General features: G+C 33.9%; 1 protein-coding gene across 3 annotated transcripts in view; it reads left to right on the plus strand.

The window, feature by feature from the left end:
- The window catches only part of RMDN2 (regulator of microtubule dynamics 2), an 83,879-nt gene that overhangs the window by 23,195 nt on the left and 42,592 nt on the right, over positions 1-18,092 (plus strand). For all 3 annotated transcript variants that reach the window (XM_032410320.1, XM_032410318.1, XM_032410319.1), the window contains exon 3: positions 17,385-17,559. In XM_032410320.1, the coding sequence (XP_032266211.1) occupies positions 17,385-17,559 (175 nt within the window). The remainder of the gene's footprint in view (positions 1-17,384; positions 17,560-18,092) is intronic.

Here is an 18,092-nt window from a genome sequence, read left to right on the forward strand (position 1 = left end):
TCTATTTATCTCCTTTAAATATAGTAGTTCAAGAGTCTCAAACAGATACTATGATTTACTATTTTTAAAAGAGGAAGCCCTCTCCTTTCCTTCAGGGGATATTTTTGTTCTTGTGCCTTGTCATATGTTTCCCCTGGTCTGTCTTTCTGCCTGTTTCCCTGAGTCTTTCGTCTGATCTTCCCAAGGTTTAATAGATTGGGCAGGTACTGTGTAGGTAGAGATAATCTTTCAGACTTGGGCATTTTGGGAGGATACATCTATGTGACCATCAATTCTGCTGCCATCATTCTCTCATTCCCTATTGTTTCCATATTGATAAAGTGGATATTACTCTCCAGGAGGCTTGGCAGGTCTCCACCTCTGCTCCCTATTTTTTTTTCCTCATTTGACGCTTTTCTCACTCTAGCCGCAGCAAACAGGACCAGAACGTGCAACCAAATTATCCTGCAGATCCAGTTACTTCAGACCCCCTGCAGCATGGAACCTCTTCTTTCATTCATCGAACTCTATCTCTTGATCCTAAAAGAGCTCATCTGTCTGTAATATGTAATGTCAGTTCACGTAGTGAAAGTAAAAATTTATCTTCTTCATCAAATTTATCTACTCACTCATATTTCTCTGGAAGAAGACATTATTTACTTGCTAAACTTCAGAAAAGCTGTATTTTCCCCGACCATCAACACAGTAGAGCTAACTTTGATTCTCAAGAACAAAGAATCTTCAGTGATTTAAAATCAGACCATCTTGGCCTTGGATTCCAAAGTTTTTTCTCTGCCCCTAAACTAAGTATAATTTCCTGTTATGAGAAAGCTAGTTTTTTTGATCTTCAATCAAGTGGTCGTAGCATCTGCGTTCATCATAATACAGATGAAATTGAAATGGTTTGTAAAAACTCAAGTATTACTGGTGCTGAAAAATATCTAAGCTCTTGTTCTCCTGAATATAACATTACACATTTTATGAGTTTTGGAACAAAAGCTAATCCTTCAACCTATCCACACACTGTTGGTGGAAACACCTGTCAACACAGCACAGCAACCTTAGTTTCTCTTCCAGCTGTTCTTTCCTATACCTGTCAACAAAACGAAACTGCCACCGATATTGAAGAAAGAGGCCAATCAAGGAAAGTTGCCCTTCATCCTGTTCTCAAAGTCACCATACAGATCATTCTCCACCTGTGGTTCAGCAGCATCCCTCTCAAAGAGTAACTTCCCCTGTTTTCTGTAATGTTGGATTTTCACTTTATAAAAAAATGCTAGTCACTTTATCCCACCTCAAAAGGACATTGCTTTAGATTCCTTTGAAGATGAAAACATTGCTATTCCATCTTATGATGAAGACACATCTTCATCCAAAGCAATTCCTAAAATAAGGTCGCCTCAGACTTTCCACTCTCTTAGAAGGGTAGCTCAAATCAGAAAATTTTTCTACCAGGCACACTCTGTTGAAATCACGGCTCAGCTCTCCTAGAAGTCCCCCATCTCACTAAGCTTCACTGCCTTTTCAGAAAAAAAGACCTCCACATTGCAGTCTAAATTTAACTTTAATCGCTATGTTTTTTTTGGAAAGATAGCTTATTGACATTATTAGAATTTGGAAGTCAAAGGTTATTAATCTGTTTCAGGCTTTTAACAGATTGACTGCTGACAGGTTGACCAGCCTCAGATTTCTGGATGATTATTATAATATTTCTGTGGTCTGAAAAATACCATCAAGCATTGATATATAAGTCTTCTGGATGTATGACATTCTCTGAGAGTTTTAACATCTTCTTTTATCCTACTCTAGTCATTACAGACAGTATTCCTACCTATATTACCTATAGAGTTATACTTAGCAATTTACAAATTTTCATTTGTATCAGCCTTGTTTAGCTTCATTTCTCATGCCAGATAGCCTGGGGACAGATGATACTTTTACTAATACAAGGATCAAATTATAAGTAAAAAATATTGTACTAGAAATATATAGAATATATTGAAACCAGGTATTTTAACTAAATAATTTTAATACACATTTGTGTGTGCATGTCTGAGACTTCAGAGAACTCTGAGATCAGAGGTAATAAATGCGTATATTAGTCTTTATTTTTCAAAGTGAATATTTTTTAGATTTTTTTCCAAAATTTTCACTTTAAAAAATTTTTAAATAAAAATTCTATTTTAGAGCGCCTGGGTGGCTCAGTTGGTTAAGCGACTGCCTTCGGCTGAGGTCATGATCCCCGGAGTCCTGGGATTGAGTCCCACATTGGGCTCCCGGCTCAGTGGGGAGCCTTCTTCTCCCTCTGACCCTCTCCCCTCTCATGCTATTTCTCTCTCTCTCAAATAAATAAATCTTTAAAAAAATTTTTTATTTTAAAAAGTATCTCCCAAAACTTTATTTTTGAGTATCTTTCAATTTTTTCCCACTATGTTAAAGTCTATAGATGTATTTATCAGAATAACTAATGAATGAAAAAATGCATATAGACAACTAAAAATACTTAAGTTAGAATATAGTCTTTGTAGAGGAAAGAAATTGGCATTATGTTCAATTATTTATCATGATAAAATGCCTCCTAAACCTGTATCATTGGACTAAGATACTACTTTTACTTTTGTGTTTTTCTCCAAGTTTTAGCATGTATCTTAAAAAGCTTTTTTTCTACTTCGTTTTTTTAAATTGTGGTAAAATATACATCACATAAAATTAACTGTCTTAACCATTTTTAAGTTTAGTGACATTAAGTACATTCATATTGTTTTGCAACCATTATCACCATTTTTCTCCAGAACTTTTTTCCTCTTCCAAACTGAATTCTGGACCCATTAAAATCACTCCACACTCCCCCCATTCCCCCCAGCCTCTGGCAGCCACTTTTCTACTTTCTGTCTGTGTGAATTTGATTCCTCTAGGCACCTTAAAGAAGTGGAATTATGTCTTTTTGTAACGGCTGTTTCACTCAACGTAACGTTCTCAAGGTTCATCTATGTTATAGCGTGTGTCAGAGTTTCTTTTTTAAGGTTGAACAGTATTTGTATGTATAGACCACATTTTACTTATTTATTCATCTGTTGATGGACACTTTTGTTACTTCTACCTTTTAGCTATTGTGAATAATGCTATGAACATGGGTGTACAAATATCTCTTCAAGACCCTGTTTTCAATTCTTTTGATTGTATATCCAGAAATGGAATTACTGAATCGTATGGCAATTCTATTTTTAATTTTTTTTTGAGGTACTGCCTTATATTTTCCATAGCAGCTGCACTATTTTATGTTCCTCCAGGAGTTCATAAGGATTCCAGTTTCTCCACATCAATGCCAACATTTGTTCTTTTCTGGTTTTTGACAGTAACCATCCCAATTGGTACAAGGTGGTTTCCCATTGTGGTTTGCATTTCCCTAATGTTTAGTGACACTGAGCATTTTTTCATGTGCTTATTGGCCTTTTGTATATCTTCTTTGGAAAAATGTCTAGTCAAGTCCTTTGCCCGTTTTTTAACTGGGTTGTTTGCTTTTTGTTGTTGAGTTGTAGGAGTTCTTTATATATCTTGGGTATTAACCCTTTACCAGATATATGATTTACAAATCTTTTCTCCCATCATGTGGGCTGCCTTTCACTCTATTGATTATGTCCTTTGATGCACAAAATTTCATTTTAATTTTGATGTCTAATTTATCTATTTTAATTTTGGTGTCTAGTTTACCTATTTTGCTTCTGTTGCCTGTGCTTTTGTTGTCATACCCAAGAAATCATTACCAAACACAATGTCATGAAGCTATTCCCCTATGCTTTATTCTAAGAGTTAGAGTTTTAGGTTTTACATTTAGTAAATGATCCATTTTGAGTTAATTTTTAATTTTTGCATAGAGAGAGTCCAATGTCACTCTTTTGCTTATGAATATCCAGTTTTCCCAGCACCATTTGTTGAAGAGACTACCCTTTCTCCATTGATTGGTCTTGGCACCCCTGTCAAAAATCATTTGACCATATATGTGAAAGTTTATTTCTAGGCTTTCTATTCTATTCCATTGATGTATATGTCTGACTTTATGTTAGTCCACATTATTTTGATTACTGTAGCTTTGTAATAAGTTTTAAAATCAGGAAGACCTCCAACTTTATTCTTTTTTCAAGGTTGTTTTGTCTATTCAGGGTCCCTTGAGATTTCACATGAATTTTAAGATGGATTTTTCTATCTTTACAAAAAACATTGTTGGGATTTTAAGAGGGATTGTACTGACTCTATCAATTGCTTTGAGTAGTATTGACACCTTAACAATATTAGTCTCCATATCTATGGCATGGAGTTTCCGATTGTGTCTTCTTTAATTTTTTTCAGCAATGTTTTATAGTTTTAAGTATACAAATCTTTCATCTCCTTTGTTAAGTTTACTCCTAAGTATTTTATTCTTTTTGATGCTATTATAGTCATTTTTTATTTGCTTTTTAAATTGCTTCTTGTTAATGTATAGAAACACATCTGATTTTTGCAAGTTGATTTATATTCTGAAACTTTGCTGAATTTGTTTATTAATTCTTACAGTGTGTGTGTGTATGTGTGTGTGTATGTAAAATCTTTAGGATTTTCTACATTTAAGATCATGTCATCTGCTAAGAGATAATTTTATTTCTTCCTTTCTGATTTAGGTGTCTTTTATTTCTTTTTCTTGCCTAATTGCTCTGGCTAGGACTCCTAGTAATGTACTGAATAGTAGTGGCAAAAGCAGACACTCGTGTCTCATCCCTGATGTGAGAGGAAAAGCTTTCAGTCTTTCATCATTGAGTATGATGTTAGCTATGGGCTTCTCATATATGGCCTATATTATGTTGAGGTAGTTTCCTTCTATTGCTAGTTTTTTACACATTTTTTTTTTAAGTAGGCTCCACACCCAGCATGGAGCCCAACATGGAGCTTGAACGCACAACCCTGAGATCAAGACCCAAACTGAGACCAAGAGTCAGATGCTCAATCTACTGAGCCATGCAGGGACCCCAGTTTGTTACACATTTTCATCATGAAAGGGTGTTGAATATTGTCAAGTGCTTTTTTCTGCATTAATTGAGATGGTCATTTGGGTTTTTTCCCTCCTTAATTCTGTTAATGTGGTGTATCACATTGATTTTCATATGTTGGACCATCCTTGCATTCCGCTTGGTCATGGTGTATAATTGCTTTCAAATCCTGTTTGCTAGTATTTCTTTCAGGGTTTTTGTATCAATATTCATCAAAGATGTTGGTCTAGTTTTCTCGTCTTATAGTGTATTTGTACAGCTTTGGGATCAGGGTAATAATGGCCTAATAGAATGAGTTAGGAAATGTTCCTTTCTCTTCAATTTTTTGGGGAGTTTGAGGAATACTGGTTAATTCCTTAAATGTTTGGTGGAATTCACCAGTGAAGCTATGTGGTCCTCGGCTTTCTTTTGTTAGGAGGTTTTTGATTACTGATTTAGTCTCCTTACTAGTTAGATCTGTTCAGATTTTCCGTTTTTCCTAATTCAGTCTTGGTAGGTTGTATGTTTCTAGGAATTTGTTCATTTCATCTTGGTTATCCAATTTGTTGGCATATTATCCTTCATTGTACTCTCATAACCCTTTTTATTTCTGTAAAATGGATAGTGATATTCCTCTTTCATTTCTGTTTTTAGTTATTTGATTTTCTGTCCTTTTTTCTTAGTCTAGCTAAAGGTTTGTCAATTTTGTTGATCTTTTTGAAGAACCAACTCTTGGTTTCATTGATTTTCTTTCTTTTTTTTTTTTTTTTAATTCTCTATTTTCATTTCTGCTTTAATCTTTTTATTTCCTTTCTTTTGCTAGCTTTGGGTTTAGTTTGCTCTTCTTTTTCTAGTTTCTTAAACTATATATTTAGGTTGTTGATTTGATATCTTTTTAAAGATAGCATTTACAACTATAAATTTCCCTTTACCACTGCTTTCACTGCATCCTGTACATTTTGGTATACTCTGTTTTGCTTTCTTTTGATTCAAGATATTTTCTAATTTTCCTTGTGATTTATTCTTTGACTCATTTGTTAAGTGTGTTTTTTAATTTCCACATATTTATGATTTTCTAGTTTTCCTTCTGCCATTGATTTATACTTTCACTGCAATCAGAAAAGATGCTTTGTATGATTTTAATCCTTTAAAATTCATGAAGACTTGTTTTGTGATGTAATATATAATATATGCTGGGCAATGTTCCGTGTTCACTTGAGAAGAATGTGTATTCTTCTATTGTTGAGTGGAGTATTCTGTATATGTTAAGTCAAATTGGTCTATAATGATATTCAAGTCCTCTGTTTGCTTATTGATCTTCTATCTGGTTGTTCTATCCATTATTAAAAGTGAGATATTGAAGTCTCCTACTATTATTATGTTACTGTTTGTTTCTCCCTTCAATTCTGTCAATGTTGGCTTCAAATATTTAGAACCTCTAATGTTTAGTGCATATATGTTTATTATCATTAACATACTCATGGTGAATTGAATCTTTTATAATTATATAATGTCCTTCTTTGTTCTCTTGTAAGTTTTTGACTTAAAGTCATTTTGTTTGAGGCTAGTATAGCCAGCGTTATTATTTAGATGAAGCATCTTTTTCATCTTTTTACTTTCAATTCAGATGTGTCTTCAGTTCTAAAGTGAATCTCTTATAGATAGCATAGAGTTGATCCTGATTTTTTAAATTTATTCTACTAACCTGTGCTTTTTTGATTGGAGAATTTAATCCATTTACATTTAAATAATTAATTAGTAATTTAAATGAGTTACCAAATAACTACTAATTTATTTTGTTTTTTTAAAGATTTATTTGTTTATTTGAGAGAGAGAAAGTATGACTGGGGAGAGGGACAAGGGAAAAGAATCTCTAGCAGAACCCCCCCCCCCCCCCCCGCCACGGACCATGGAGCCCAACATGGGGCTGGATCTTACAACCCTAAGATCATGACCTGAGCTGAAATCAAGAGTCAGATGCTTAACTGACTGAGCCACGCAGGCACCCCCAAATAATTACTAATTTAAATTTATTAATAGAGAATAACTCACTATTGCCATTTTACTGTTTGTTTTCTGTATGTCTTATGGGTTTTTGGCCTTCATTTCCTCTGTTACTGCCTTCTTTGTATTTACTTGATTTTTTGTAATGACATATTTTGATTTACTTCTCAGTTCCTTTGGTGTGTATTCTGTAGATATTTTCTTTGTGTTTACCATGGGCATTGCATATAACATCCTAAAGCTATAGCAATCTATTTTAAACTGATACCAGCATAACTTCAATTGCATGCAAAAACTTCTCCTTTAACAGCTCCACCCATCATTTAGTTACTGATGTCACAAATTATATCTTTATATATTATGTAGCCATAAACAGATTTATCATTATTTTATGCTTTTCTCTTTTAATACTGTAAAAGAATAAAAAGTGGAGTTATGAACCAGAATTACAATAATGCTGGTATTTATATTTACCCATGTATTTAGCTATGTCAGAAAACTTTATCTTTTCATATGGCTTCAAGTTGCTGCTAATGTCCTTTCATTTCAACTTGAGGACTCTATCATTTCTTGTGGAACAGATCTAGAAGTAAAGAACCCCCTCAGCTTTTGTTTATCTGGGAATGTCTTAATTTCTCCCTTATTTTTGAAGGACAGTTTTTGCTGGATATAGAATTCTTGGTTGACAGTTTTTTTTCTTTCAGCACTTCAAATATATTATCCCACTGCCTTCAGGCCAGAAGTTTTCTGCTGAGAAATCCATTGATAATCCTACAGGAGATCCCTTATATGTAATGAATAGTTATTCTCTTGCTGCCTTCAAGATTTTTAAGATTTGCCTTTAAGTTTCTACAGTTTGAGGATGTGTCTTAGTGTGGATTTCTTTGAATTTATCCTAGTTGGAATTCACTGAGCTTCTTACATTTGTATATTCATATCTTTCCTCAAATTTGGGGAGTTTTTGGTCATTATTCCCCAAAATAAGCTCTCTATCCCTTTCTTTCTTCTTCTGGTATTCTAATAATATGTATATTGGTCTGGTTTATGTTATTCCACAAAGTTTCTTAGGCTCTGTTCACTTCATTTCTTTTTTTTTTTTTTTAACTTTTCAGGTTCAAGAATTTAAAAGAATCTGTCTTCAAATTCGCTGATCCTTTATTCTGCTTGTTTGAGTATGTTGTTGATTCCCTCTAGTGAATTTTCCAAGTTACTTATTTTTTCAGCTCCAAAATTTGTTTGATTTTAAAAAATAGTTTCTAGCTCTTTGTTGGTATTCTCATTTTGTTCATATATTCTTTTCCTGATTTCCTTTTGTTCTCTCTTCCATGTTTTCCTTTAGCTCTTTAAGTACACTTACAACAATTTTTGTTTTAAAATTGTTTTAAGTCTACAGCCTGTATTTCTTTAGAGTCAGGTTCTGGAAATGTATTTTGTTTATTTAAATAGTCCATTTTACCCTGTTTCTTTGTATTGTTTGTGATCTTTTGTTGCACATTTTGGGGTGTCTGGGTGGCTCAGTCGGTTAAGTGTCTGACTCTTGATCTCAGCTCAGGTCTTGATTTTGGGGTCATGAGGTCAAGCCCCACATTGAGCTCCATGCTGGGCATTAGCCTACTTAAAAAAAAGAAAAGAAAATTACACATTTGAAAAAACAGCCATATATCCTCCCTTTGTAGATTGGCTCCATGCAGCGGAAGACCCTCACTAATTAGCCCAGTGTGAGGGCTTAAGGATTTCTCAGGTCTTTTCTAGGCACTAGTTTTCCCTGGGCCCGTGTGTGTGTGTTTTCCCCTAATTATCCCATATAGCTGACTGTTTTTAAATATCTTAATTTCAGTGATCTTACTGCTGTTCTTAGATGTCTCATTGTATTCCTCTCCCCATAATCTCTTGCATGAAGGCACCCAGGAGTTTGCAGTCCCCCTCTAATTCTCACATGCCACAGTGCCTGCCACTGCTTTCAGTGACCTTCAACCTGATGTCCAAACGATACCTTCATTTCTGTCTGAGCTCTGAGGCAAGCAAAACAGAAAACAGTCTCTCAGGAAGCCATTAGACATGTCAGAACGTTGCAAATAAGATCCACTCTTTCCCTTCTGTCCCAAGGGAGGAGCTGGGAATTGCAAACTTCTCATCAATACTATATGATGCCAGGGAGGGGTGAGGCAAGGGTGAACAAAAACAGCATGAAGTTTCCTACCATTTTGAGTATGTTTTTTTCTTGATTTGGCATTCACTTGGTTGCTACAAATCCTTGACTAGCTTCTAAATCTCCCATGAAGCTGTTTCATTCTGTCTATTGTCCATCTAGTGTTTCCATGTAGGAATGAGGGCCCATAGCTTCCTCTCCACCATCTTGCTGACATCAGTCTCTCTTGGCATGTATATTTTGAAAAGAAAAAAAAAAAAAGTTGGGGGAAGTGAGGTATTGGATAAGGCTGAGCAAAAGGAACTGAATCAGGGTGCCTGATATGACGAGATGGCACAGTACTGTAACCAGGCATGTTTTTGCCTATTCTGATGGAACTCACTATGGATTGACTTTTGTAAATACACTACTTTATTTTTGTAGAAAATAATGTCATTTTCTCTTTAATTAGTGCAATGATACCTTCAGAGATGCTATTGTTGCTATTGAAGCAAGTAATTGATTATGCAGAAGAAATGAAGGGATAGGGGAAATGGCATAGTTCTTATTCAAATTGGGAGCACAAAATAGGGCCAGAAAAGTACATGAAGTTGCAAATGTTTCTAAGTAAATTTGACATTTTAGGGTCAATCTCTGCAGAACTGCTAAAAGAGTGTTGGAAAATTCTGTTTGACATCAGATAATCTATGAATTGCCTTTTTTTTTTTTTTTGCCCCTGTACAAATCTCAGCTTTAACCCAAAATTAATACATATGTTTGATTTTCCCATGCCTATTTAGATATGCCCTATTTATAAAATTTGCTTTTAAAACTTTCTTATAATTTTTGGTAAATGTCCAGTTATAAGTAGAAGATTCCTGTCCAAAGTAGGAAAACAGTTTCCCCACACCTGAGTGTTTCTAAATGTGGGGAAGAGACTAGCTTAATGTTCTCTTTTGTTTTATTGGCCAGTTTGTCTATTGTTAATGTCAATACCACTCTGACTTCTTATAGTTTTATCCTTTATGCTATAGTCCTGATAGCTATTATTTAGAAGTGTCTTTGCTCTTCTTGCACTTGCTCTTCCATATTAATTTTAGAGTCAGATAAGTTCCATAGGAAAAACCATTGTGGTTTTGGCTGGAACTGCATTAAAGTGTAGTTAAATTTGGGGCCATGTGAAATTGGTTTAACGTTAAGTTTTTCTATCCATGGATATAGTATCTTTGACCATTTATTTAGATATTCTTTAATGTCCTCAAATAATATTTTTAAATTTTCTATAAAAAAGTAAAAAAAAAAAAAAAACTATGTGGAATTTTTTCCCTAGGTACTGTGTATTTTTCCTGTAAATGTTACATTTTATGAAATTACATTCTCTAGGGTTGCCTGGGTGGCTCAGTCAGTTAAGCATCTGCCTTCGGCTCAGGTCATGATCCCAGGGTCCTTGGATCAAGCCGCGGGTCAGGCTCCCTGCTTGGCAGGGAGCCTGCTTCTCCCTCTACTGCTGATCCTTGTGTGCTCGCTCTCTCTCTCTGACAAATAAATAAATAAAACCTTTAAAAAAAGAAAAAGAAAAAGAAATTACATTCTCTAACTTGTTTTATAGATCTAAGGACATGATTGATTTTCAAAAACTGATCATAAGTATTGATTAGCTTTATTTACTTATCTGTAAATTTTGATAGGATTTTTATTCTATTGCATAAACTTCAAATAAAAATAGTTCTATTTCTTCTTTTCCAATTCTTATAATTTTTGTTTTCTTTTAATATTGTGCTAACCTGTAGTACATTGTTGAATAGAAGCAATAATATTAAACATCCCTTTCTATTTCTTATTTTAAGGAGAATGCTTCTAATTTTTCATCATTAAGTGTGAAATGTATTATAGTTTTGTCATATAACCTTGTGTTCAGAAGTCCCCTTCTACTCCTTGTTCATGGGTTTGCTATTTCTTTGTCCTAAAATGGAGCTGAATTTATTGAGAAAAAATCTGTAATCACTGAAATGATCATGTATTGTTCTCATTCTATCTGTTGTGCTAAAGAAATGTTCTAATGTTAAACTGTGCTTGTAATTCCTGGGAGAAATCCAGTTTAGTTATGATGCATTCTTTCATGTTTGTTACAATTTTTTGATATTTTTGATGTCTGTGATATCTTTCGTTGATATTTTTACATCTATATTTACGTGTGAAATTGGTCTATATTGTTCATTTCTTATACTGTCCTTATTTGATTTTGGTGTCAGTTTTACCAGCTTCAAAAAATGAGCTGAGGGGTATTCCCTCTATTTGAATTTCTTGGAAGAATTTGGGTAAATCTAATTCTTTGGATATTTGGTAAAGCCTGAGAGAAACTGACTGTCTCTAGATCTCTCTCTCTCTCTCTCTGTCTCTCTCTCTTCGTGTGTGTGTGTGTGTGTTGTGAAATGGATATACAGATTCTGGTTTAATTTATTTAATGGCTATAGGAATATTCACATTTTTGTTCTTTTTTCTTATAAAAATAAAGTCTTTATTGATATATTCTTCATATGCTGTATAATTCATCCCTTTAAAGTGTACAGTTTGGTGGGGTTTAGTTTATTCACAGAGTTAGTTGTATAGCCATCACCACTATCTAATTTCCAAACACTTTCATCACTCAAAAAAAGGCCATGTACCCTGTATCCACTCATTCTCTATCTCTCCGCATCCCCAGGCCCTGTCAACCATTATTCTTACTTTCTGTTTCCATGGCTTTGCTTATCCTGTACACTTCATGAAGTGGAATCTTAAAATATGTGGCCTTTCACTAAGCATAATGTGTTCAAGGTCCATTCATGTTGTATCATCCAACAGTACTTCATTCCTTTGTATTACCAAATAACATTCCATTGTTTACTCATTTTGCTTACCCATTCATCAGATGAAGAGCATTTGGGTTGTTTTCATTTTTTGGCTATTTTGAATAAAGTTTCTATGTACATTCCTATACAGGTTTTTGTGTGGACATAGGTTTTTCAGTTCTCTTGGATGTGTACTTAGAAGTGTAATTGCTGAGTCATATGATAACTCTATGTTAAACATTTTGAGGAACTACTGAATTGTTTTCCAAACTTGATGCACCATTTTATCCCATTAGCAATGTAGGAGGGTTCCAGTTTTTCCACATCTTTGTCAACAGTTGTTATTGTCTCTTTTATTTTAGCCATCCTAGAAGGTGTGAAGTGATAATTCATTGTGGTTATGATTTGCATTTCACTAATGACTAATATTGAGCATCTCTTCATGTGTTCTTTGGCCGTTTGTTATCATCTTTTGATGAAATATCTATTAACTCCTTTCTTCCATTTTTAAATTGAATTATTTGTCTTTTTATTATTGAGTTGTAAATCCATCTGTATACTTGTTAGATATACATCAGTATATTTGTCAGTACACTTGTTAGATATATGTCAGTATATTTGATTTGTAAGTATTTTCTTCCATTTTTGAATTATCTTTTCATTTTCTTGATGAAGAAAATTTCCTTTAAGCACAAAAGTTTAAAATTTTGTAAAATCTATTTTATCTATTTTTTCTTTTGTCACCTGTGCTAGACCATTGCCTAGTCCATGATCACAAATGTTTACTCCTGTGTTTTCTTCTAAGAGTTTTATAATTTTAGCTCTTAGGTTTTTGATCCATTTTGAGTTAATGTTTATATATGGTGTGAGGTAAAGGTCCACCTTCATTCTTATGCATGTGGATATCTATTTGGCCCAGAACCATTTGTTGAAAATAAAATTGTATCCTCCACTAAGTTGTCTTGGTATTCTTGTCAAAACAAACTGACCATAAACATAAAGGTTTATTTCTGGACTCTAAATTCTTAATAGGTCCTTAATCCCTATTCCATGTGTCTATCATCCTTATGCCAGTACTGTCTTGACTACTGTGGCTTTATAGTAAATTTTGAAATCTGAAAGTGTGAATTCTGTAACTTTTTCCCTCTTTTACAACATTATTTTGGCTGTATTGGGTCCCTTGCATTTCCACATGAAATTTAGGATCAGCTTGTCAATTTCTGGGGGAAAATGTTGTCAGCAGAGATTTAATAGAAATTACTTTGAATCTGTAGATAAATTGGGAGAATGCTGCCATCATAATAACTAAATCTTCTGATTCATGAGCGTGAGACTTCATGTATTTAGATCCTATTCTTTAATTTCAGCAATGTTTGATAGTTTACAGTATATAAGTCTTGCACATATTTTGTTAAATTCAATCCTAAGAATTTTATTCTTTTTTTTTTAAAGATATTATTTATTTATTTGACAGAGAGAGACACAGCGAGAGAGGGAACACAAGTAGGGGAAGTGGGAGAAGCAGGCTTCCCGCAGAGCAGGGAGCCTGATGTGGGGCTCAATCCCAGGACCCTGGGATCATGACCTGAGCCAAAGGCAGATGCTTAACGACTGAGCCACCCAGGCGTCCCGAATTTTATTCTTTTTTAAAAAGAGTGTTTATTTATTAGAGAAAGGGAGAAAGGGAGAGCGAGAGAAAGGGCATGCACGTGAGTGGGAGAGGGGCAGAGGGAGAGAATCTCAAGTAGACTCCCTGTTGAGCGCAGAACCTGACCCGGGGCTTATCTCACCACCCATGAGATCATGACCTGAGCCAAAATCATGAGTCTGACACCCAAATGACTAAGCCAGCCAGGTGCCCCAGAATTTTATTTTTTTTAATAATCTTGTAAGTGAAATTGTTTTCTTCATTTCATTTTTGGATTGTTCATTAATAGATGTATAGAAATACAATTTACTTTTATAAGTTGATCTTATATTTTGCAATCTTGTTGAACTTGTTTATTAGTTCTAATAGCTTTTTATGGATTTATTAGGATTTTATATGAACAAGATGATGTCAAATGTGATTAGAGATAATTTTACTTCTTTCCAATCTGGGTACTTTTTATTTCATTTTCTGGACTAATTGATTGGCTTTTCCTTGAGCAGTTTTAGCTAATTATATTTTTCTAGGTGGTTGTCTTTCAAAGTTTAAATTTATTAGCATAAAATTGTTCATCATAGTCTGTTATTTAAATCTATGCTCTATCTTTAGTAACAATGGTTCTTTGTTTCATTCCTGATGCTGTTAATAATGACTTCTGCTTTTCTTTCTTACAATGGTTCTTTGTTTCATTCCTGATGCTGTTAATAATGACTTCTGCTTTTCTTTCTTACATTCTCTTACATCCTGATGCTGTTAATAATGACTTCTGCTTTTCTTTCTTACAAAAGAGATATATCTTTTTAAAATTCTTTTTAAACTTTATGACATACAGAGTACATGTGGAAAAGCATACAAATAACAAGTACACAGATGGATTTTCAAACTGAATACAGTGGTAAAGTCAGCACCCAGATTTAGAGACAGAATATTATTAGTACCTCAGATATTCCCAACATGCTGTCATCCAGTCACTCCCTGGCACCAAGAGGATAACCCATCTTGATTTCCAAATGCATACATTAGTTAAAATTATGTTTCTACTTTATCTAAATGAAATAATACACTACATACTCCTTTGTGTCTAGCTTCTCTCAGTTGATATTAGCTTGTGATATTCATCCATTTTGTTGTGTGTGGTTGAAGGCCATTTATCCTCACTACTAACTACTCTTCCACTGTGTTAATATACCACAATATGTAAGCTTCCTATTCCTTTTTTTTTTTTTAATTTTATTATGTTATGTTAGTCACCATACAACACATCATTAGTTTTTGATGTGGAAACTTCCTATTCCTAATAGGCATTTGGTACTTTCCAATTATAGACTATTATGATTGGATAAACATCTGTACACATTTCTTTTGTGTATATACCTAGGAGTGAAATGACTAGATCCGTAGAGTATGTGTATGCCAGCTTAGGATATATTGCCAAACATATTTCCAAAGTGGTTGTTCTAATTTATGCTCCCATCAGCTATATGTAAGAGCTCCATTGGCTCCACATCCTCACCAACTTTTGGTATTTTTTGTCTTTTCATTTTAGCCATTCTAGTGGGCATGTAGATGGAAATGTTTCAATTATTTTTAACTTTGGAGGTTTTCTCACCTACTTTTTAGTGGTGATTTCTGACTTAGTTGCATTGTGAACAGAGAATATGTTCTACACCACAGATTGCTACCATTTGTGGCTTGCTTTGTGGCCTTGTGTATGTGGCTGTTTTCATAGATATGTCATAGATACGACATTGTTTTCCAGGGGCTCAATGTCTAGTCCTATATATGTTAGTTGGATTTGAGCTTGTTAATTTTGGCATTTAAATTGTATCCTTACTTTTTCTTACACTTTATCAAGTACTTAGAATGTTGTGTTAAAAATCTCCCATTCTGATAGTGGATTCAATTTCTCTTTGTATATGTTAATTTATGTTTTCTGTGTATCTGAGATTTGTGTTTTTAGATGCATAGAAGTCTAAAACTGCTCTTTGTTTATCATAAATTGAACCATTTAGTGTTGGTGTCCCTCTTTAAATTTAATGCTTTTTGCTCTAAAGAATATTATGTCTGATATTAAACTAGTTACTTCCTTTTGTTTATCATTTTCTTATTATATCTCAGGTATGTAGAATTGGATTAAAAACAACTTTTAGCTCTTACAAACTCTAAGGACTGGTCCATGCATGTGCCACTTTTATTCATTTAGCTAGTTATGCTAAATTTACATTATGAATAATGTAAAAGCATCCATGAAACTACCTCCTAAAACAAAGGATAGGACCTAGACAAGAATCCTCATCAAACCATTTGGCTCCCGTGCCTTCCCTCATCTGAAGGTAACGGTTACCCTGAATGTATAATCTATATTGTTCATTCCTTCCTTTTTTAATAATATCATTTTATTGCAGGTGTGTGTATATTCCTTAAGATGCACATTTAATTTTGATTGTTTTTATGGAAAGGGGATTGTGTTGTATATAGTTTTAAGAGCTTATTTTTCCACTTAATAATAAGTTTGTTAAGATTCCTTCATATTTTGCACATCACTGTATTTCTTTCATTTTGACTGTTGTATAATATTCATTCACTCTTTGGTGGGCATTCAGGTTGCTTCCTGGTGTTTACTATTTGAAAGTACTGCTGTCTCTATTATACATATCTTTTTTTGCACATATGCAAGAGACCGGGTTACTGGGTCCTAGGGCATGTGGAAGTTCACTATTAAAAGATAACTCCAAAGTGCTTTCCCAACTGGGTTCACCAGTTTGGATTCACATCAGATCCTGTGGATTAACTTCATCCCCAGCATTTGGTATTGTCAGACTTTTTACATAATATCTCTCTGTGGTCTTTATTTGTATTTCTGTAATTGCTAGTGAACATTGAACATCTTTTCTTATGTTTATTGACTATATGTATTTTCTCATTTGAGAAACCCTATTTATATCTCTCAAGCATATTTCTATTGAGTTCACTGCGTCTTTTGTTACCTAATTTTAGGAAAGCATTTATGTGTTCTTGACATCAATGTTCTCCATGTGGGTGTGTTGCAAAACATCCATTCCTGGTTTTTAATTTGTGTTCTTATATTTTTGAAATTGTCTTTTGATTAGCAGCAGTTTTTCATTTTAATATAGTTAAACTGATTAGTCATTCATAATTAATCATTTATAGTTAATGCTTTCCTATCTTGGTTAAGAAAATTTTTTGCTCCTGGATGCCTGGGTGGCTCAGCCCGTTAAGCGTCTGCCTTCGGCTCAGGTCATGATCCCAGGGTCCTGGGATCAAGTCCCACATCAGGCTTCTTGCTCTGCAGGGAGCCTGCTTCTCCCTCTGCCTGCTGTTCCTCCTGTTTGTGCTCTGTCTCTCTCTCTGACAAATAAAAAAAATAGAATCTTAAAAAAGAAAAAAGAAAAATTTTTGCTCCAAAGACTGAAAGATATTCACCTATAGTTTCTACTTAGAGTTTAGAAAATTATTTTTAACACTTAATTCCTTATATCATCCAGAGTTATTTTTATAATATTATATGGTAGAGATTCAATTTCATTGTTTCCATAGGAATAGCCATTTTTTTCCTGGCCATTCCCTTACTTTCCCAGTGATCTGACAGGCCAACTCCATCATGCACCACAGCTCTATATATATACAGATCTGCTTCTGGCCTCTTATTTCATCAGTCGCTTATCTGTTCTTGTATTCATAGCATACTGGCTTGTATTTTAAAAGAATCACTCTGCCTATTATAATATAACTTTCAAGAGATTTGATCATTATTTATTATTTCTGAATTTTAGGTATATTACAGCTAATACTGACACAGAAGAACAGAGTTTTCCAGTCGCTAAGGCATTTAACACACACATAGAGGAATTAAATTTAGATGTCCTTCTTCAGAAGGCTGATAATTTACGTATGAATGAATGTAGCAAAATGGAGAGTTTTGAACTACTTTGTGATCACAAAGAAAAGGTAAGAGATATGAGACAATAACGTTTGTATAGTTTTAATTTTTAATTTAATCTGCTGTCCTATTCATGTTATGACTGTAACATTGTGTTACAGTTTACACAAGCTAAATGGTTGATGCAAATTTTTCTATAATCTAACTGAAACTTTTAAAAAGTAAATTATAAGAGTTTATTAGGCTCTAAGATCATGAAAATGAGAACCAGAGGTATGATTATACACATCTATTTTTATTTGATTATTAATTTGCCATATTTGATATGTACTTTATAACAAAGAATAAGACCTACTGCTTCTGTTGGGGCAGGAAAAGCTACATTTTAAGTTTACTGTCTTAGAGTTATTAGAATAACAGCCATCAGTTTCAATGTGTTTCTACTAATGGTCATTTTTCAACATTTAACGTTGGGCTGAATTGAGAAAGCCCATCCTTCCCACTACTACCACGAAAGAGAAAGAAAGAAAGAAGGAAAGGAAGGAAGGAAGGAAAAGAAGGGAAGATAGGGAAGGAAGGAAGGAAGGGAGGGAGGGAGGGA

This window comes from Phoca vitulina, unplaced genomic scaffold (assembly GCF_004348235.1).
Source record: "Phoca vitulina isolate PV1807 unplaced genomic scaffold, GSC_HSeal_1.0 scaffold12, whole genome shotgun sequence".
NCBI lineage: Eukaryota > Metazoa > Chordata > Mammalia > Carnivora > Phocidae > Phoca > Phoca vitulina.